This window comes from Scardinius erythrophthalmus (genome assembly GCF_964197995.2).
Source record: "Scardinius erythrophthalmus genome assembly, chromosome: 18".
NCBI lineage: Eukaryota > Metazoa > Chordata > Actinopteri > Cypriniformes > Leuciscidae > Scardinius > Scardinius erythrophthalmus.
In genome coordinates this window covers 39,301,887-39,323,701 of record NC_138238.1, presented here as the reverse complement: position 1 = coordinate 39,323,701, position 21,815 = coordinate 39,301,887, and the positions used below count along the sequence as shown (strand labels likewise).

Sequence of the window (21,815 nt, the reverse complement as noted above, 5' to 3'; positions counted from 1 at the left end):
CTTTTATCAATTTAACGCATCCTTGTTGAATTAAAGTACTAATTTCTTAAAAAAAAAAAATAGTTATTGTTCCCAAACTTTTGAACGGTAGTGTATATTGTTACAAAAGATTTCTATTCTAAATAAATACAGTTCTTTTTAACTTTTTATTCATCAAATTATCCTGAAAAAAGTATCTCAGGTTATTAAAAAAAATATTAAGCAGCACAACTGTTTCCAACATTGATCATAAATCAGCATATTAGAATGATTTCTGAAGGATCATAAGACACCAAAGACTGGAGTACTTGCTGATGAAAATTCAGCTTTGCATCACAAAAATAAATTACATTTTAAAGTATATTAAAAAAGAGAACCATTATTTAAAATTGTAATAATATTTCATAATATTACTGTTTTTTTAGTTTTTTTTTAGTTTTTAACTGCAGGCTTGATGAGCATAAGAGACTTCTTGCAAAAGCATTAAAAATAGTAATGTTTCCAAACTTTTGACTGGTACTGTAGATCATTTGTTTTACTTTAGACATTAACAATTTTCTCATTCCAACAATACTCAAATACTTGCAGTTGACTGTCTATTAAATCATAATACAATAAACCTTGTTTTTTGTGTTTTAAATGTCCCTTATGTATGGCAATAACACAGTTAAATTATATAATGGACATGTATCGCATGCATTATTGATATTCCTTATGAAAGCCTGACGCAGTGAGTTCCAGTCCGCCTCATCAAGCACATGTTGTTGAGTGGTTGTGTGTCATTGATTCATCAGTGTGTGTGTGTGTGTGTGTGTGTGTGTGTGTGTGTGTGTGTGTGGCTCTACTGCCCTCTGCAGGACAGCAGTGCTGGTGCTTCCTCTGACGGCCTGTAGGGCTGATAATGAGCCCTTCATAGTGAACAGGGGACTCAGGTTAAGATGAATGGGAGAAAGTTTCCCTGAATTGTCACTGGATGGCTGGGATTAAGACATGCACACAGATTTATATTCTACTATTTTAAGGTGGGTATTACATTAAAACTTATATTGTTTAAAGCATTCAAGAGGGCAGTTGTTATAGAATACCACTGAACTAATGTCACAGCACAAGCTTTATTGTTTAAATCTGTATTTCAATTAAAGTTTGTTTCAGGTGAAGAATGTTGCATTAAATGCCCAGATTAAAAAAGCATTTCTAAAATTTCATCTAAAAAATGTGAAATAAAGGTTTTTTTAAGCGAGACTCAGTTTTGAGGTCCTCCACACACACACACACACACACACACACACACACACACACACACTCTCTCACTCACTCACTCACTCACTCACTCACTCACTCACTCACTCACTCACTCACTCACTCACTCACTCACTCACTCACTCACTCACACACACACACACACACACACACACTCTCTCACTCACTCACTCACTCACTCACTCACTCACTCACTCACTCACTCACTCACTCACTCACTCACTCACTCACTCACACACACACACACACACACACACACACACAAACACACATTTTCTCACAGACACACACACACACACACACACACACACATTTTCTCACAGACACACACACACACACACACACACACACACACACACACACACACACACACACTCTCACACACACACTCACTCACTCTCACACACACACACACACACACACACACACACACACACACACACACACACACACACACATTTTCTCACAGACACACACACACACACACACACACACACACACACACACACACACACACACACACACACACACACACACACACACACACACACACACACACACACACACACACACACATTTTCTCACAGACACACACACACACACACACACACACACACACACACACACACACACACACACACACACAAACACCTTCTTTCAGACAAGTGGAAATTAAACATCCAAATACACATTTAAGTGTTTCTTTTATTGCACTTTATCTCTTAGCGGCTGTAGATTTCAATCTTTAAAGGCATTGAGTTTGAGTCAGAAATCTCCACATAGCATCTTTACACACAGTTTTATTCATATCTATATTCTGAAAGTTTGTTTATACATCATTCGCCTGATTTATATAACATGATTTTACGAATAGACCAATTATGAACCTGGCTTCATGTATGCAAATGAGTGCATATTTAATTAGATAATGCCTCATTTAAATATTTAAACATAGCATTTAATGAGCCGTGAAAGTACGGTGCGATCTGTCATTTAAAGGGGTGGTATAATGCCCTTTTCACAAGATGTAAAATAAGTCTCTGGTGTCCTCAGAGTGTGTGTGTGAAGTTTTAACTCTAAATACCCCACAGATATTTTTATATAGCATGTTAAAATGGTCACTTTTTGAGGGTCACTTTTTTTGTCTGTCCCTTTAAATGCAAATGAGCTGCTGCTCCTGGCACAGTGGGCGGAGCTTCAAGAGCTTGTGTGTGTGTGTGTGTGTGTGTTATTAGGATCACCTTACACAGACACACACTGAAAAATTCAAAAACTTTTAGCCTTTTATGTTCAAACTGGAGTCAGAAAGATGGAGAGACTCAAGAAGAAGTGACAACATGTAGAAGCAACAGGACATTTCTGAATGGTTAGCTGATGAATTTATGAAGCTGATGTGGAGATAACTACAACATTACACACTAACTTAATTTAGAAATCACAATCAACCACCCCTTTAAATCTTTCCTCTATTGACCTGTAGTGCCTTGCTTTATCATGAGCAGACCCTCCTCCGTCTACTTGAGCTGCTCGGCGGCTGCGTCCCTCACGCCCGCGGACGCCACCGCGAAGAAGCATCCGGGCATCAGCGCGCGCGTCATCAGCGCGAGCCACGGGATCGGGTGCGCGAGCAGCACCTCGCGCTTGTGCCGGTTCACCGTCCTCTCGATCTCACGCGCCAGACTACCGGGACTCACGCCGTGGGTGTTCAGCCAGCTGTAGATATCTGAAACACATCAGAGTGTGTGTGTGTGTTGGCAAGAAATGCCAAAGCTGCCATACAGGTGTCGCACTTTACCGTCTCAGAGGACCAAAGGCATTTCAACTGCTTACACACAAAATATTTATATAGGGGAGATCGGGGCACAAAGTAACGCTTTTTGACTTTCACAGTTTGTGTAAATCTACTTATGGTTCATAGTATTTATTTTTTCCCACATTAATTTCCCACATGTCTAGTACAATTATGTGGTTTTGTTTTATTAATACAGTATATACTTTTTTCTGGATATACCCCGAAAGAATGGAAGAGAAATGTGACAACATGCCCCATAGGTGGGGTACATTGTAATATGGCCATATGACAGCTTAAAATGTTATCTGATCTAATAAAAAAAATATACAAGACAAACTAAAATATTTTCTAAATAAAATACAATTATTAACTTTTTCATGGCATTTTTTAATAATTAAATATAAACTCATTTTTTAGTTTTGAACACATGAAAACACAGCTATACAACATTCAAAACAAATAATTAATTAGTCATTTCTGAACATTGACTCTCTATTGTCTTTATTCACACTTTTCTCATGTTTTCTCAATAGAATTAATAAAAGTATAGAATATAATAGCATATTTCTAATAGGGGCACATTGTAACGCAGTGTGACAACATGCCCCGCCTGCACAACTGGGATTTAAACCCTGCTAGTGTCTTCTGCTAGTTAGCGAAGCATTAAAGAACTCTCAACAGGTAAATAACATATTGGAGATTAAAATAATATCAGATTTGTCTTATTTTAAATAAACACAAAAAAATTAGATGAAAAATTAACTTAAGTAAGAAATTTACTTTTGCTATTTAATAAATGTCTATGAATATCTTCCAAAAAAAAAAAAAAAACATTTTGGCGCAAATTTTTCTCTATATAGTGTTGATATGGCAACTAGTAAATACACCAAGTTTCGTCATGCTAGCATGTGTGGAAGTATTTAAAACAAGTGTGTGACAACTAGCCCCGCGCTCCCCTACTTGCGACATTTGAAACAAATCACAGTCAGTGGCTTCATTCCAAAACACAGCCTTCATTTTTATTGAATATAAATGAAAATAAGACATATTTTGATAACTAGATTAAATAAAATGTCTTTTCATTTTTTTTATATTTAAGTTAATGTGTATTTTATTTCAAGTGGCAATATTTAATTAAAATCCATAAATAAGATAAATTTACTCGAGAAACAACAGTGAATAAGATTTAGACTTGTTTTCAAAGAAAGTATCTTTAATATAAATGTAATTTTGTGTAATCTTGCAGAGTTGTACTTAAATCAAGTGACAATATCTGCCAGTGATGAAGTAAACGAGTAGAGCCGCACGATTCTGCATGAAATAGAGATCACGATTCTCCCGGACTACTAAACAAAATAACATTCAATTTACTAGAGGTTCTGACAAAATGTTAGTTGCTGAAGTTTATTTAAAAAAATATTTATTTGATTTGATTTAATTTAATTATTTTTTTTAAATCAGTTTGAGTGAATGATTCAATGACTCACTCATAAATACTTGTTTCGTTACTGGATGAATCAGTGTTTTTGAACGAATCTCTTGCTTGAATGATTCAATGACAAATACATTTTCAAATACCAAAGGTTCTGAACATGATTTTTTTTTATGCTCAAATTTTGTCATGTACCATTTTTTAGGGATTTGATAATAAAAAATGTCTTCATATATTTATTTTTCCAGTTTTTCATGATTTTATATAGGCTCTATATATATATATATATAATTACTATACATATAATACATATAATTTTCATTGAAGTATGCAGGAAAAAAAATGTGTGTGTGTGTGTATATATATATATATTGCATATCTACTGTATTCAGGAAAACGTGTGTGTGTGTGTGTGTGTGTGTGTGTGTGTGTGTGTGTGTGTGTGTGTAACTCTTCATATATATATATATATATATATATATATATATATATATATATATATGAAGAGTTCAGATGGAAAAGCCTCTAAGTGCCATCTGAAATTTTCTTCTAGAATGATCATTTTTATCAAGCCTGTATATTTATGTTCAGTAATTTCACTTAAATGGCAATGAAAATGACCTATTAGTTGTCATTTAAGTGAAATTACTGAACTTAAATATACAAGCTTGATAAAAATGATCATTCTAGAAGAAAATTTCAGATGGCACTTAGAGGCTTTTGCATCTGAACTCTTCATATACACACATTTTTTCCTACATACTTCAATGAAGATCATGAATCACTTCTAACTGCAACACTCGTAATGATCCCTTATATTCTTGTTCACTGGGTTTTTGAGGGTGTGTAACCAACAGAAGGTGCGTGACTCAAATACTGTTCACTTTCAGCAAAGGTGCGTCAGGAACCAGGTGTACCCAAGGGTGTATGCCAGCATTCTTACTTTACAAACTGAACAACTAACTCCAGGTAATTGTGTGTTCCTGCTGCTGCTCGACAGTGAGTCAGTGACGGATGCTTTACTCACAGGCCCAGAGGGGGTTGGTGGGCGTGGCTTTGGTGGGCGGGGCTTCGGTGGCCTCAGTGGGCGTGGCCTCAGTGGGCGTGGCGTTAATGAAGGTGTGGCTGATGGTGCTGACGGAGATCCCGAACTCCTCCACCTCTGCTCTCAGACAGTCAAAGAACGCCTGGACCGCATGCTTGGAGGCAGCGTCTTCAACACACATTTGAGCATTCTTTTTATTTTTATGGAATATTGCAGTGTTTATTATAAATGATTTATCTGTGCACATCATTAATGTTCTTGGTAATCTTGAATCAGAATATCTTTTAATGTAATTTATGTGTCTATATGGTGTTTTTAATACGCTTTAAGACAAACCATGTGTAAGTTCATAAGTCGACAGCATTGCTGAGTATTTCCTCCTTAAAACTGCAGTGAACCAAAGACAGTCTCAAAAACACGCTTTGAAATCGCTGGTGTTTCTGACGTCACAAACTACCTTGTAACCAATCAGATCAACGTGTGATCGTCAACCAGTGGATCTCTGAGCGGAGGCGGGGCTCATTTGCATATTCATAGAACCCTATTTATACCAAATGAGGCAAGGGTGTTGAGTTACATTCAAGATATTTTAAGGCATCAAGAATGTTCTCTTACGAGAGTTCTCTCGTACTGCGTTTTGCTAAAAACGCTATGGGAAAAGTCTCTTTTCGCGAAAACACTGAAGCAAAAAATTATCCTTAATTTTCATATATGTAAAACGCGTTGCGGCAGCAGCAGACAGCTGAAGCAAGACGGCTTGTCTGCTCATTGGCTGCTCTGCGGCAACTGCATAAGCCTATCGAGCGCAGGCTGATGCAACATCAGGCCAATGAGGGCGCTTCGCGCCCTTCTCGTCACTTCCCGCCGAAACGGGCGTGGCTTATCCCTATAAAAGGAGCTCGAAAAGGCTGATTCACTCAATTTTGTTCTCTTCAGCGGAGCACACGCATCGCTGGATCACGGAAGCAAGCGTCGTCGAAGCAAGCATCTCAGCGGGACGTGCCCTCGAAGCTGCTGGCCAACGCCGCCTTCTACAGCCGTACCTACTGCGCTTTCCGACGCATCATATCCTTTCATTATTGCTCTGTTTTTCTGTGTGTGCGTGTGGTGTTTCAGTACACTCACCCCCTAAAAGAGCTGCGTCTTTTTCAAGATGCCTTCTTGCGGCTCGTGCAGAGCCCCACTCGCCGAGGGAGACAACCACCTCATCTGTGTTTCCTGCCTCGGTGAAGACCATGCAGCGCTCGCGCTCGCTGACGGCGGCTGCCCTCACTGCGAGCTTTTGCCGATGGTGGCTCTGAGGACCCGCCTGGCATCCTTCGCGAAGCCTGCATTCACCGCCGCGATGCCGCGCCGGAAGAAACGGCGCTCGCAGCGGATCCCGGAACCCGCTCCAGCCCGACTTAGCTCGCCGGTTCGCCCGCTAGCTTCACCGGCCTCGCTCGAATCACTCCCCGATGCTCAGCGCCCGCAGTCTGCCGCCGCTTCATCTGAGGGAGCCGTTTCAGAGGCCGCGTCGGCGGATAAGGATTCCTGTTCTCTCCTGGCTTCGGACAGCGAGGATTGGGCGGTCTCTGAGGATCCCGCGCCTCCTGCCCAAAAGCCCTCGGTGAGAGCCAGCATCGAGACGGAGCTCATGCGGATACTCGCGCTGGCCGCGACGAGCCTCGGCCTCGAGTGGTCTGCACCGGAGCCCCCCTCTCGCACCCGGCTAGATGGTAGCTTCCTCCCCGGTGAGCGCTCTTCTCCAGAATCAAAGCCCGCTCCTTTTCTTCCTGAGCTACATGAAGAAGTTGCGAAGGCCTGGAACGCGCCCTACTCTGCGCGGACGCGCTCATCTGTGTCGCCTGCATTTTCCTCGCTGGATAATGCCAAAGACCGAGGCTACCTCTCTCTGCCGCCGGTGGAACAGGCGATAGCGACACACCTTTGCCCGCCCTCTGCTGGACGGCGGACTAAAGCGGTGTTGCCTTCGAAAGCCTGCCGCATGACGTCATCACTGCTCGCGAGAATTTTCTCCTCTGCTGGGCAAGCAGCGTCAGCGTTACACACCATGGCTACCTTACAGATCTTCCAGGGAGATCTCCTCCGTAAGTTGGATGAGATGGGACCTGATGCTGTCTGTTTGGCGGATCTAAGGAGTGCTTCGGACCTTACGCTCCGAGCTACCAAGGCTGCCGCGCAAGCAATGGGACGGTGTATGGCTTCCGCTACTGTCGCTGAAAGGCACTTGTGGCTAACGCTCACGGAGATGGCGGATTCCGAGCGCACAGCGTTTCTCGATGCCCCGCTGTCTTCCGCTGGCCTCTTCGGTTCTTCTCTCTCCGAGTTCGTGGAGAGATTTACCGAGGCCCAGAAAACGTCCCAAGCCTTCAAGCACTTCCTTCCGAAGCGCTCTGGTTCGGCGGCGAGTCGTGGAAGACGGACCCCGCGGAGCTCTCAGCCTCAGCCCCCGACTTCGGCCTCATCTTCGCAGCAGCCGCAACAGCGCAGCGCGAGACCCCGCTCTCGATCAGCCGCCCGGCGCCCTGCCGGGCCGCGACCGAGGATTGTGGTGAAACCTGAGGTTCCGAAGAAATCCTAGCACCACTAGGAAAGCGCAGGTGTGTGAGTCCCGTTGCGGCCGGCCTCTCACCCAAGCGCCTCGCTGTTTCAGCCCCAAGATTCGCGGCTGTTCCAGTGCTATCTGCAGAGCGCAAGCCTGTTCTTCTGCCCGCTTGCCTGCACACAAAAGCCGTTTTCACGGCTACCCAGATATATCCCAAAACGAGTGTGATTTCTGGTGTCCCGGCCACGGCCGATGGTGCTATAAATGTAGTATCGATGCCCACCCCCCCGTGCCCATCGTTACACACAAGCACAGCCCTACACTTAGGGCTCGCGCGAATAAAATCGACTCAGTTCGATTGCGCTTCCAACATAGTAAAAGTGCCCACTGCCCAGTGCCCACAAACACTATGTCTATCAGATCACAGGCTCTCCGTAAAAGCGAGACCTGTGAGCGCGCGCGCTGCCAGCACAGGCGGCGCGCCCAAATTAGTATATGTGCCCGCTCTCAGCCCACATGTACTTGCACACATGAGTCCCACGGGACTCTCGCAGCCCTCCCTCACTCAGCTAAACACTGTTGTGGGGTCGAGGGCGAGCGTTCCGCCCGCTGTACCAAGCGCGCCCCCTGCCTCGAATGCCACAGGCGAATCGCCTACGTTTGCGAGTCCCGTAGCACCTCTGTCGCACGGCGATCAGAGCGAGCTCCGTATCCGGCCCTTAGCCAACCATGCAGAAGCATGGGCAGCGCTTCCAGGGGTTTCGGACTGGGTCTTAGGCATTATAAAGAAAGGCTTCTCGCTACAGTTTTTTCGACGCCCTCCACGCTTTACAGCGCGCGTCGAAACTTCGGTGCCGTTGAAAGTAGCACACCTACTTCGCGCCGAAATATCAAAACTGATAAGCAAGGGGGCGATAGAATGCGTTCCCCGTGCGCAAAGCGAACAGGGGATGTACAGCAGATACTTTCTAGTCCCCAAAAAGGACGGCGGTATCAGACCTATTCTGGATCTAAGACGACTGAACAGAGTATTAGTGAAACGCAGTTTCAAAATGCTCTCGACCAGCAAAATTCTCGCGCAGGTTCGCCGAGAAGACTGGTTCATATCGATAGATCTGAAGGACGCGTATTTTCAAATACAAATAGCGTCGAACCACAGGCAATACTTGAGATTCGCCTTCGAAGGTCAGACATACCAGTATACAGTCCTGCCTTTCGGCTTGTCCCTGGCACCTCGCACGTTTACGAAGTGCATGGACGCAGCGCTCGCCCCTCTCAGAAACGGAGGCATGAGAGTGCTGAACTATTTGGACGACTGGTTAATCCTAGCCCAATCACGATCTCAGCTCTTAGAGCACAGAGCCATTTTACTCGATCACCTCGAGAATCTGGGTATCACGGTCAATTGGGTGAAGAGTTCACTGATCCCCGGTCAAACGATTTCGTTTCTGGGGGTAGTTCTGGACTCACTGTCTATGACAGCACAGCTGTCGCCACAGCGCGCGCTGAGTGTTCAGAGCGCGGCGAAGTCTTTCCGCTGCGGCGCTTTAACCCCGCTCAGGAAGTTTCAAAGGATGCTGGGTCTTATGGCCTCAGCATCATCAGTTCTCCAGTTGGGCTTGCTCCGCATGCGCCCGCTGCAGTTCTGGCTGAAAGCACGGGTACCGCGCGGAGCATGGGTAAACGGTCGATTGCGCCTCAAGGTCAATCAGGACTGTGTCACAGCCCTGGTACCTTGGTTGGCGAACGACTGGTACCGGTTAGGTGTAAGCCTGGGGACTTCCTCGAAGGTTATGATGGTGTCGACAGACGCATCCACCTCGGGATGGGGAGCGCTGCTCGAGGGCAGACCGTGCTTCGGCCTGTGGTCGGAACGAGAAAAGCTCCAACACATAAACTGCCTGGAAATGATGGCAGTACACAACGCGCTGACGCGTTTTTGTCCCTACATCATGGACCGACATGTCATAGTCCGTTCGGACAATATGGCGGTAGTGTCCTATATAAATCGCCAGGGCGGTCTGAAATCAGCGTCCCTGTACAGACTGGCGAAACGCCTCCTAATATGGGCTCAGCACAACTTACGCTCGCTGAGAGCAGTGCATGTGCCCGGACTTCGGAATGTGGGCCCGGACAGACTGTCCAGGAACAACATTCCCCCAGGAGAGTGGTCTCTACACCCACAAACAGTCCGGCTGTTATGGGAGAGATTTGGCAGAGCGGAGGTGGACCTATTCGCGTCCCACGAAAACGCTCACTGCCCCGTGTTCTTTTCAAAGACCAGCAGCGCGCTGTCCCGAACGTGGCCGCGCTGCCCGCTGTATGCGTTCCCCCCCGTCTCACTCCTGCCACAGGTGCTGGAACGGATCAGGGAAACAAAATGCCCAATACTGCTTGTGGCACCGTTCTGGGACAACCAGGCGTGGTTTCCGGCTCTGATGCAGTTAGCAGACATCGCTCCATGGCCAGTGCCGGTGAGGAGAGACCTCCTCTCGCAAGCCTTGGGCTCGATTTGGCACCCACACCCGGAGTTGTGGTCCCTTCATGTGTGGGCACTCAACGGATATCCGTTGGTCTCACAGGGGGAGTCTTAAATACCATCACTGAGGCTAGAGCGCCGTCGACCCGGCGGCTCTATGCTTCGAAGTGGTCGGTTTTCTCTAGCTGGTGTACGGCTCGGAGTTTTTCACCCCTCGAATGTGAGGTAACGGAGGTGCTCTCCTTCTTGCAAGAGCTGTTGGATAAGGGCAGATCCCCTTCCACGCTTAAAGTGTATGTGGCGGCTATCTCAGCGTTCTCTGGTTCAGCGCTAGGTCAGTCACTGGGAAAGAATGATTTAGTCATCCGCTTCCTCAGGGGAGCCAGGAGACTGAATCCGCCCAGACCTCCTTCAGTCCCTATTTGGGACCTTTCTACAGTCCTGGCGGCTATGAAGAGTGCCCCGTTTGAGCCTATTCAGTCTATCAGCCTCAAACACTTATCTCTTAAAACAGTGTTTTTGATGGCTCTCGCTTCAGTGAAGCGCATAGGCGACCTGCACGCGCTCTCTGTGAGCCCGTCGTGCTTGGAATTTGGTCCTAATGACTCTAAGGTCATACTCAAACCTAAGCACGGCTATGTGCCGAAATCCCTCAATACGCCTTTTCGGGCTCAGGTTATTTCCCTGGCTGCCCTGCCGGCGTCAAGTGAGGAGGGGGACTCGAGGTTTCTTTGCCCAGTTAGGGCTTTAAGAACTTATGTATCCCGCTCTGCTGCCTTCAGACAGACAGAGCAGCTCTTTGTCTCGTTCAGCGGTCGTTCCAGAGGAACGGCTGTGTCGAAACAGAGTCTATCCAGATGGATAGTTGACGCCATAGCACTGGCTCATACTGCCAAAGGCATTCAATGCCCGTTGGGAGTTAGAGCGCACTCCACGAGAGGCGTTGCTTCCTCGTGGGCTTGGTCTAGCGGGATTCCCTTACAAGATATATGTATGGCGGCAGGCTGGGCCTCTCCGTCTACATTTATTAGGTTTTATAACCTAGAAGTTCCCGCCCTGCAGGCTAGGCTTTTGTCAGTGTAATCTGCCTACAGGCGCTATGCGCTGCCGATTCTACTGGGCAAACTACGTAAGACCCATGTTTTCCCGCATTAGTGCAGGCTCCCTGCCCTGGCTATGTGATGACGTATTCGTGTCTTAGGACATGTCTATATAAGGACGAAGGGAACCCCCTTTCGTCTTTAGACTTTCCCCGTGAGGTAATGTAGCCCACGGACGCTTTAGTTTAGGGAATTTAGGCTTCCTCCCTTATTCCCTGACTCTGTGTGAGTCTATCCGGTGATTATGCACTGTATGCCTGAACTGGCTTCCGGTGATTGGTGTTTTTTGTCCCGGCACGCACGGCGTTTTGCAAGGGGTTCCCATAGCGTTTTTAGCAAAACGCAGTACGAGAGAACTCTCGTAAGAGAACGTACTCGGTTACTAACGTAACCTCGGTTCTCTCTAGAAGAGGGAACGAGTACTGCGTTCCCTGCCGTGCGTTTGGTTTGCTCTGGTTCGCTTCAGCGATCAAAATTGAGTGAATCAGCCTTTTCGAGCTCCTTTTATAGGGATAAGCCACGCCCGTTTCGGCGGGAAGTGACGAGAAGGGCGCGAAGCGCCCTCATTGGCCTGATGTTGCATCAGCCTGCGCTCGATAGGCTTATGCAGTTGCCGCAGAGCAGCCAATGAGCAGACAAGCCGTCTTGCTTCAGCTGTCTGCTGCTGCCGCAACGCGTTTTACATATATGAAAATTAAGGATAATTTTTTGCTTCAGTGTTTTCGCGAAAAGAGACTTTTCCCATAGCGTTTTTAGCAAAACGCAGTACTCGTTCCCTCTTCTAGAGAGAACCGAGGTTACGTTAGTAACCGAGTACGTTTTTTCAAGGAAAAAACTTGTAAATATGTCATTTTGGTGATCAAAGATGAGTTTTAAGGGATAAATGATTGCCTACAGGGGGACTTTAAGGAAAGACTCTACCAGCAAAACCATCATCAACGCTTCATGTAAACGGTGTTTCTGTGCAGTGACTCTTACAGCAGGTTCGGAATGGAAGAGCCAGTTTCCCTTGGATGCTGTTGACCAACACAAACTGACCCGTCCGTCTGGTGATCATCAATGGTAGGACGCCTGCAACAAAAACAAGCAGCTCTTTTTATCATCCTTTCCACCACCAGTAAACGCTGGCCACGTTCCTCGCTCTACACTGTAAACAAAAATACAGTTAAATTTATGGTAAAAAAACACGGCAGCTGTGGTTTCCAGAAATTTACGGTAAAAATACGGTACCAACATTTTAGGTTTTACAGACGTAACTTAAATTTACCGTATTTCACCATCTGATATAATGTTAATTTACCGACCTGTTGAAGTACTTATATCTGTTTTGTACCATTGTAATACACTGACAACCACCAATCACAGCGGAGATGAGAGTCACATGATCAATCAAAGCTCATCACAAGTAGCTTTTCCACAAGAAAGTTAATATTAAAATATATAGAAGCTGAACAGTCTCATTCACACACACTAAACACCATCATGGCAACACATAAAATTTTAAAAATGACGTTCTTATTTCACTTCCAAAAGCTGTAAATTTAATGGTATTTTACTGTAAAATTACATTACATGTATATGGTTAGATCTATCACAGTTATTCACCGTAAACTTTCTGTTAACCAATTAACAGTTTTTCACCGTAGCATTTCTACAGTCTTTTACCGTTAAAATCACGATCATGTTTTACCGTGTACCTTTGGCCAGCGTGATGGGCCCGAAGTAGTTGACGTCCATGACGGTCTTGTCCATCTCTAGGGAGAGATCCTGCACGGGTGCTTTGACCTTCATGCTGCTGTTGCAGATCAGCACGTCCACACACCCGTAACACTCGCAGATCTCCGCGATTGAGTCCGAGAGGCTCTCCGTATCGCTGAAGTCCAGCAGAACCAGCTTCGGTGTGAAAGTCTGGGAAACAGGGAGGATAGATAGAGTAGGAAACCAGATTATCTTTGAATTGTAATTATCTTAGAAATATCTTTGGGGTCAGTAATATAAGAAATAAAACTTTCAATAACAAATTACATTTTTAAAATTTGAAAATATCAAAATAGAAAACGGTTCACAAAATTTCACAATATTGCTGTTTTGTACTGTATTTTTGTTCAAATAAGAGACTTCAGAAGCAGCTTCTTTCAAAACATTAAAAAATATTACCAACCCCAAACTTTTGTACAGTGATATATGTATATATATATATTGAATATACTTGAATTACTTTTAAAATATAGCCTATTTTATTTATTATATATATTTAATTAATCGTATGTTTAATTAAATATATTAAGTTTACAACATACGGTATATATATATATATATATAGAGAGAGAGAGAGAGAGAGAGAGAGAGAGAGAGTTCAACAAACAGCAAACTTAGTTCAAAGAAGAAGAAGAAAGAGGAAAAAAAATATATATATATTATAAACTTAAAAAATGAAAATACTTGTTTTTGTAAATATTTATATATCTTTACTGGAGCAAAATTATTTTCTGCTGTTCTTTGATCATATTAGCAGTGAGTGCTTTTAATGAATAATGTCTTTATACACTGCAGTCATAATTTAATAGGTTTTACTCTTTAATAGCATTTCAAAGTGTAACCATTGCTTGTGGTAGTATGATTCTGGCAAAAATAAATGTTCAACGTGTTGTTTGTGATGCAGTGAAGAGGAACAGCGTTTCAAGAGACTTGTGGACGTTCAGCTGTCAGGAAATCCTGCCATTGTTCATGACAGAGGAAGAAACGCTGACCGAGACACACGGTTTGAACTAGAAAAACCCTGAAAGTGAAGAGACTGCGTGATCAAAGAGAGAATGTGAAGCCGTTTATGTGCTTCGGGTCTGATGTTTTAGGGTTTGTTCACCCAAAAATGATTTACTCACCCTCAAGTCATCCTAGGTGTATATGACATTCTTCTTTCAGACGAATACAATCAGAGTTATATTAGAAAATGTCCTGGCTCTTTCAAGCTTTATAATGGCTGTGAATTGCTGTTTCTATTTTGAAGTCCATAAAAGTGCATCTATCCATTATAAAAGTGCATCTATCCATTATAAAAATTGCATCTGTCCATCATAAAAGTGCATCTGTCCATTATAAAAGTGCATCTGTCCATCATAAAAGTGCATCTGTCCATCATAAAAGTGCATCTGTCCATCATAAAAGTGCATCTGTCCATCATAAAAGTGCATCTATCCATCATAAAAGTGCATCTATCCATCATAAAAGTGCATCTGTCCATCATAAAAGTGCATCTGTCCATCATAAAAGTGCATCTATCCATCATAAAGTGCATCTGTCCATCATAAAAGTGCATCTGTCCATCATAAAAGTGCATCTGTCCATCATAAAAGTGCATCTATCCATCATAAAAGTGCATCTGTCCATCATAAAAGTGCATCTGTCCATCATAAAAGTGCATCTATCCATCATAAAAGTGCATCTGTCCATCATAAAAGTGCATCTGTCCATCATAAAAGTGCATCTGTCCATCATAAAAGTGCATCTATCCATCATAAAGTGCTCCACAGTCTTTGGCGGGGTAATAAAGGCCTTCTGAAGTGAAGCCACGCGTTTGTGAAAATATAAGAAAAATATCCATATTTAAAACTTTATTGACTAAAATAACTAGCTTCCGGCGAAACGAACATACGGGTTCCACTTCAGTCTAAACTCAACTTGGAAGAGCCAGGACATTTTTTAATATAACTCTGATTGTGTTCGTCTGACAGAAGAATGTCATATACACTTAGGATGAGGGCGAGTAAATCATGGGTGAACTGTCCCTTTAAGACTGAGTTCTGTGCTGTACTTTATACTCACTTTACTGGGGTCTGATCCACTGCTCAGCGAGTCGTACAGAGACTCGAGCTTGTCCCAGCTGGGCCCGCACAGAACCAGCCTCGCCCCGCCGGCGTGGAACAGTCTGGCACACTCTGAACAACAGCAGACCAACAGACAATCAGAGGAGAAAACATGGAGAACACAGAGCACACACTCCAACAACCTGGAACCACTGGCTCCTCAGACATCAACATAGTGTCGGCCCACATGTGGACTCCATGCGTACCGGACCTGGGCCGGATCTGGGCCGACACTATGTTGATGTCTGGGTCTAATTACTTTAGATTTCAGATCCATGCATGCCTTACTTTTGTTTTCTTTTGTACGTAATATGATCACTGTCTGTCTGCCTGTTCATGTTATTATCCTGATTGTATATTTGTAACTGTCAATATTATGTAAAGTGTGCTTGGGTTCTTGAAAGGTGCTATATAAATAAAACATATAATTATTTATTTATTTAAAGTCCCACTTAAGTGTCTTGTAACGCGCAGCTTAGTTTAATGCGTTGATATAATTTCCACTGAAACAGCAAGCAAAGGCGGGGCATATTGATAGGCCCCTCCCCCTTTTCAAACAGCCAATAGCATTTATTTTCCCTCACAGACTGACAGCGCCATGGAAGTGAATCCGATAGGTTGGATTCAATAGTAGAGATGTGAATAAATTCTAGCCATTTCATTCTTAACCAACGTACAGTTGATAAACGGAGTAAAACTCGAGCGTTTGAGCAACCGAACACACATCTCTAACACATATGGCTCTGTGACGGTCGCTTTGGTCAGGTGGTGTAGCATAGGGGGCGGAGCTTTACATTCTAGAGAGCATTTGATTGGACAGAAGATGTTATGAGAAGCTGAAGTGAGAGACTGTAAGTTTTGAATGCTTATATCTCCTGAATGTGAATTTTGTCATTATGCTAAGAACTTTTGAACCATAAGGGCTAGAAACTAAATTTCCATCATGAAAATGTTTCCACCATTTTGAATCTTCAGATAAACCTTTTTTTTTTTTAAATAAAACTGGCTCAGATCATCTTCAGACCATGCTGGCACAAAGTTGTTAAAAGATTTTTAATAACCCAACCGTTATCGAGTAACAAGCCAACGGATTTGACAATAAGCTCGCCAAATTGGATTCGAGGTTATATTTCTGCAACGCTTCAGCGTATTGAGACGAATGTTGGTACATGTCATCATAAGCATGACCTGAGGCTACATGCATCGTTTCGGCACAGCGCCACCTACTGGTCAGGAGAAATGAAAAAAAAGACTTTTTTCTAACTTTTTCTAACTCTTAGACTATTGGTCCGATTTTCACCAAAAATTGTCCCAGATCATCTTCAGACCATGCTGGCAACAATTTATTAAAATCTTTTTGATTGACTAAATCGTTTTTGAATAACTCTGATAAATCTGAGGCTGTAACTCTGCAACGCTTTGTCATATTGACACCAAACTTTGTCTATCAATGTCTGCTCACACTGACCATACAACATCAACTGGGAGACAATACATGAGCAATATCTTTGTTACAGTGCTTAATAAATGCTTTAAAAGTGTTTTTAACTGTTAGTTTGTGGTAACTAATGTAGCTAACTGATGTTAACAAATGTAAACCTTTAAAAGTAGATGCTAAAGATACAGAAAGAATGGAGGATGAGCAAAAACACGATAAAGGTGTTATCTGCTCGTTTCGTGTGTGTGTGTGTGTGTGTGTGTGTGGACTCTTATCAGTCCAGTGCTTTGTGTGGTCTGCTCTCTCTGATAATCTGAAACCGCTCTCTTTCAGGTCTTTGCTCTCTGTACAGTTGCATAAACTTAAAGCCCCTGTTTTTGACCAACTAGCCTGACCGATCAACCTTTTTATGTAACTTACTTTAAAAAAAGAAAAAAAATGCACACTATCACACTGTATAGAACATTGTGAACGCAAGCTTACTCTGAATAACATGCTTTGATCATAATACTTGAACACTTTATAATAACTTCCATAAAAACATTAACAAAAAATATCAAATTGTTACAAATGCCACTTTATGACCAAAAACGACAAAAAATGTAGCATTAAAAAAGCCTGTTCAGTTACAAGACATGATAAACAATGGTGTTTGTTGTCACTGATGGTGACGTTATGAAATTTGTGAAACACAACATTTTCTGTGAATAACTAAAGGCTTTGAATATTGTGCACAAGCCATACACGCTACTTTTCATTGCTTTTTTAGTGGTTATTTGCCATTTTTAAAGACTGACACTCCATGCTCACTGCACATTTTTATTGTACAGAAAATATATCTCCAAAAGATATTATAAAACATTCTCTATATAACTCTTATATAGTCCACCGTCAAAGGAGATGTGACAATCTCAGTCACCATTCACTACTGTTGTGTTCATAAGATGAACTGAAAGTGAATGGTGACTGAAGCCGACCTCTGCGTTCTGTGTTCCCGGAACATTTTTACTGTACATCATAAAATACTTATAAAACTTACTAATTGAAATTATTACAAGGTGTAACCATACTATTACTATCTCTTACATTTATTATAATAAAGGTTCTTTCCTTAATTAAAGAACCATCCAAGGAGAATTTCCACAAAAGGTTAAATTATTAAAATGTCCATAACCCTCCGGTGCTCTTTGGTCATTTGTGAAAAATTGTGAAAATATATATATATATATATATATATATATATATATATATATATATATATATATATATATATATATATATATATTTTTTTTTTTTTTTTTTTTTTTTTTTTTTTCATCGTAATGGTACAAAACTTGGTAAAGGTTTTAAACACACAAAAAACAATTCATGGACATTGTGTAAAAAAGGTTAAATGGACGCTAAAAAAAATGTCACTTGTATTGTTCTCTGTCAAAATATCAGCACATTGGAAACTAATGGAGACGAATTTCCTCTAGTGGAAGTGTTTGGTATCTCACTGAAAGATCATTTTTTGAGAAAGTCGCGTCTCCTTCATTTATACAGCGCTTTAACACTATAGATGTTTCACAGCAGCTTTACAGTGATAACAGGAGATTACAGTAACAGAGAGTGTTTAGGCTTTACAGCAGATCTAGAATAAAGTTATTGTCCAGATAAAGTTAGTTTTGATTGATTCACTTCCATTGCAAAGATCATTAGTTATTAACTTAGCGGCCGCTAACACGACATTTTAACAGAAAACAGAAACGTTTAATGCGTTCTGGCCGTTCATTCACACGACAGTGTTTGGTGCTCGAGAACGCACACTTTGAACAGAGATTGTCAGGATTCAGATAAATAAAATAAAATAAAATAAGTTATATAAATGAATAACTGGAACTTGTAAACAAAGAAATAAAACAAGACTGCAACCTTGAAGACAAGCTAAAGAGAAAATAAATAAAAGATTAGTTCACAAAAGCAAAAACAAGAGGTGAACCAAAGCTTGGAAGAACTAGAGCAAAATAAAGACTAGGATTTGACTAGAATAAAAATCAGGAACAAAGAAAAGACTGAAAAAAACAACAAAAGAAAATAAATACAAAGCTATAACTGACTGACAAGCTGAGCAATAACACACACACACACACACACACACACACACACACACACACACACACACACACACACACACACACATACACATACACACACACACCACATGAGGATCAGGTGAAAACAATCAAGCAAATGAGGACTAAACAAGGGGACGTAACGGGAAACAAGGAGGCGAACAAGAGCAGGACAAACATAAACAAACATAAACAAACATAGAGAAATGTGCTGACACACAACACAACACAGAGACATGAAACAAAGACAACACAGATGAGGCTGAACCCTGACAGATGCAGTTTCAACCTCAAATTTGGAACAACTTTGTCTCACAGTTTTAGAGTAAAACGTGTTTTGGAATATATATATATATATATATTTCATATGAAAATTTGATATTTTTGTGCATTTTACATCAAAATGAACATAAAATTCTATAACTTTTTAAGTTCACTTTTTAAAACCTTTTCACTTCAGCAATAATCTGCCGAGTCTCTTCTTTACAAAGAGATCAAACTTCAGTCTGTGATCCGAAGCATTCAAGATTCAAGACCGTTTAAAATTGGAAATTAAATATTCAGGTCAATCCTCAAAAAGTGAATAAAATGGATTATAGCTACGGCATAAATATACTTTAGTACAGCAAAATCCCCTAAAAATACCAAACATTAAATAAGAGACATTATCAAACTAAAATATAGTACATTAATTTAACTGAAATCAGTCATTTTTGAAAACACCCTTTTTGGACCCTTTACTTTTGCGGAATCAGAGCCATCAAAAGTCCAGTTTATACTGGCTTTGTTTAATTTTGCAGTGAATAAGTGATTAATAAAGCACATTACCACTCCCCATCCCGGACACAGCGTCTGTGATCACCACCACTTTGTTCCGCACCGTGGACTTGGACATGAAGCGCAGGACCTCGTTGTAGACGTAGTAAACCCCTGCGAACAGCACGATCAGCAGCGGCAGGACCATCACAGACGGGACACCCATCTTCTGCAGGACGACACACACTCCTCAACGCATGCACCGCTTCACACACTTTAGAATACAGGCCTATATGTGGAATATAAAAGGTTTCTTAGGGAACATAAAAGGCCCATCTTAATGTATATTTCTCTGAATTTTATGCTTTGGTAAATCATGATAATGATTATGATTATTATTTATGATGACACACTAAGACAAAAGGCCATAAAAGTCATGACTTTTATCATAATCATGACATAAAAATGAAAACTTAGACAATTATGGAGTATAAAAGTCTAAATTATGACATAAAAAACTAAGGTAGTTAATAATGTTAACTAATGAACCTTATTGTAAAGTGTTCCCACTAAAGTTATGGCTTTTCGTTTCTGTCTCATGCGCATATTAACGGCACAGTTCTGAATGTTGACCAAGTGCCTCTAAACATGAAATGCTTTTGTTTTGAGAAATGATTGTTAACAATCGCATAAAGCTGAACAGTAGTTCTGTGTGTATATACAGTAGCATGTGTCAGTACTTCCAGTACAGTGTGTCTGAGGACATGCTCTATAAATATCACACCGACACACAGAAGAAGCTCATATTTGGACATGCATGAAGAGAATAGATGTTCCTCGTCGCTGCATGCCGTGATTTAACCAACAAGCTGCATTTTACCAGAACATTTCCCAGTGGAACGCAAGCAGAGTCACAGACTGAAATGCTGAGGTATATAGAGTGTCAAGCGCAGGAAGCCTCGCAGGCCACCGTAATCTGTGTTATTTTCAGTGTACTTACAGTGTGCGTGAAGAGTTAAGCCAGTGTTCAGTGTAAATGTGTGTTGTTTTCCGTTTTAACAGACTCAAGCCTGTTGTCCTCCGTTCATTCAGCCGGGAACCTCGTCCACAGGATCACGGCTCTTTTAATAGCTCGCGTGTGTGTGTGAGTGTGTGTGTGTGTGTGTGTGTGTGTGTGAACACTGGAGGCATGTGGAGAGGCATGCAGTCCATCACACACACCACTGACTTCATGTAGAAACACATTATTTCAAGCCGTCCTTCAGTAGAAACATTTACTTACTAGGGTTATGGTTAGGAGTTTATGGGAGTTTAGGAGTTATAGGGTTATGGTTTAGGGTTAGTTGTGTTACATTTTTTAAATTGATAATGCATATGAAAAATATTGTTAAATGCATATATATATATATATATATATATATATATATATATATATATATATATATATATATATATATATATATATATATATATATATATATATATATATATATATATATATATATTCAGAACTCAAGAAAGATCAAACCATATTAAAAAGAAATTAATGTTCAGTTTAATTAGTATTTTTGGTTGTGAAAATGCATGCATCAAATACTTTCTAATAAGAAATATTTCATCAAATATTATATTGTATTGAAATGACTGATGTGAATGTGTAATCTGCGAAGATGAAGCTTTGCGAAAATGTTTAGTCTCAGTATAGGTCTTTATAGAAAATTAAAGGTTTCCATTTTTGATTTGCATAATTGTATATTATTTTTTCTTTTTTACTCCAGATCCCATCTTAATGTATATTCCTCTGAATTTTACACTTTGGTAAATCATAATTATGACACACTAAGACATAAGGATGAGATGAAAAGTTGAAACTATGACTTAAATAGTCCTAATTATAACATAAAAGTAAAAATTATATAATGCAAAGTATATTATGAGACAAAATTCGATATTAGCTACAGGTATGACTTAAGTCAATCATGATATATAAAGGTCGAAATTATGACAAA

General features: G+C 41.5%; 1 protein-coding gene across 3 annotated transcripts; it reads right to left on the bottom strand.

The window, feature by feature from the left end:
* Window positions 1-1,907: 1,907 nt before the first annotated feature.
* Window positions 1,908-20,983, bottom strand: dhrs7cb (dehydrogenase/reductase (SDR family) member 7Cb). 3 transcript variants are annotated; one of them, XM_081393210.1, is made up of 7 exons: window positions 20,807-20,983; window positions 19,879-20,035; window positions 15,458-15,570; window positions 13,333-13,543; window positions 12,614-12,706; window positions 5,491-5,676; window positions 1,908-2,962 (listed from the first exon to the last, which is right to left on the bottom strand). In XM_081393210.1, exons 2-7 carry the CDS (start codon window positions 20,030-20,032, stop codon window positions 2,754-2,756), a joined length of 966 nt encoding a protein of 321 aa, XP_081249336.1. In that variant the 5' UTR covers window positions 20,033-20,035; window positions 20,807-20,983; the 3' UTR covers window positions 1,908-2,753. The 3 variants fall into 3 exon arrangements, with proteins under 3 accessions (XP_081249336.1, XP_081249337.1, XP_081249338.1); XM_081393211.1 differs by having other exon boundaries at window positions 1,932-2,962; window positions 19,879-20,095; XM_081393212.1 differs by having other exon boundaries at window positions 1,932-2,962; window positions 19,879-20,032; window positions 20,807-20,942.
* Window positions 20,984-21,815: the final 832 nt, after the last annotated feature.

Coding starts and splice junctions, on each gene's coding strand:
- dhrs7cb (XM_081393210.1), bottom strand. CDS start 20,032: ATGGGTGTCCCGTCTGTGATGGTCCTGCCGCTGCTGATCGTGCTGTTC. Junction 13,544..15,457: donor GTGGATCAGACCCCAGTAAA/GTGAGTATAAAG, acceptor CCTGTTTCCCAG/ACTTTCACACCGAAGCTGGT. Junction 2,963..5,490: donor CACCAACCCCCTCTGGGCCT/GTGAGTAAAGCA, acceptor GATGTGTTTCAG/ATATCTACAGCTGGCTGAAC.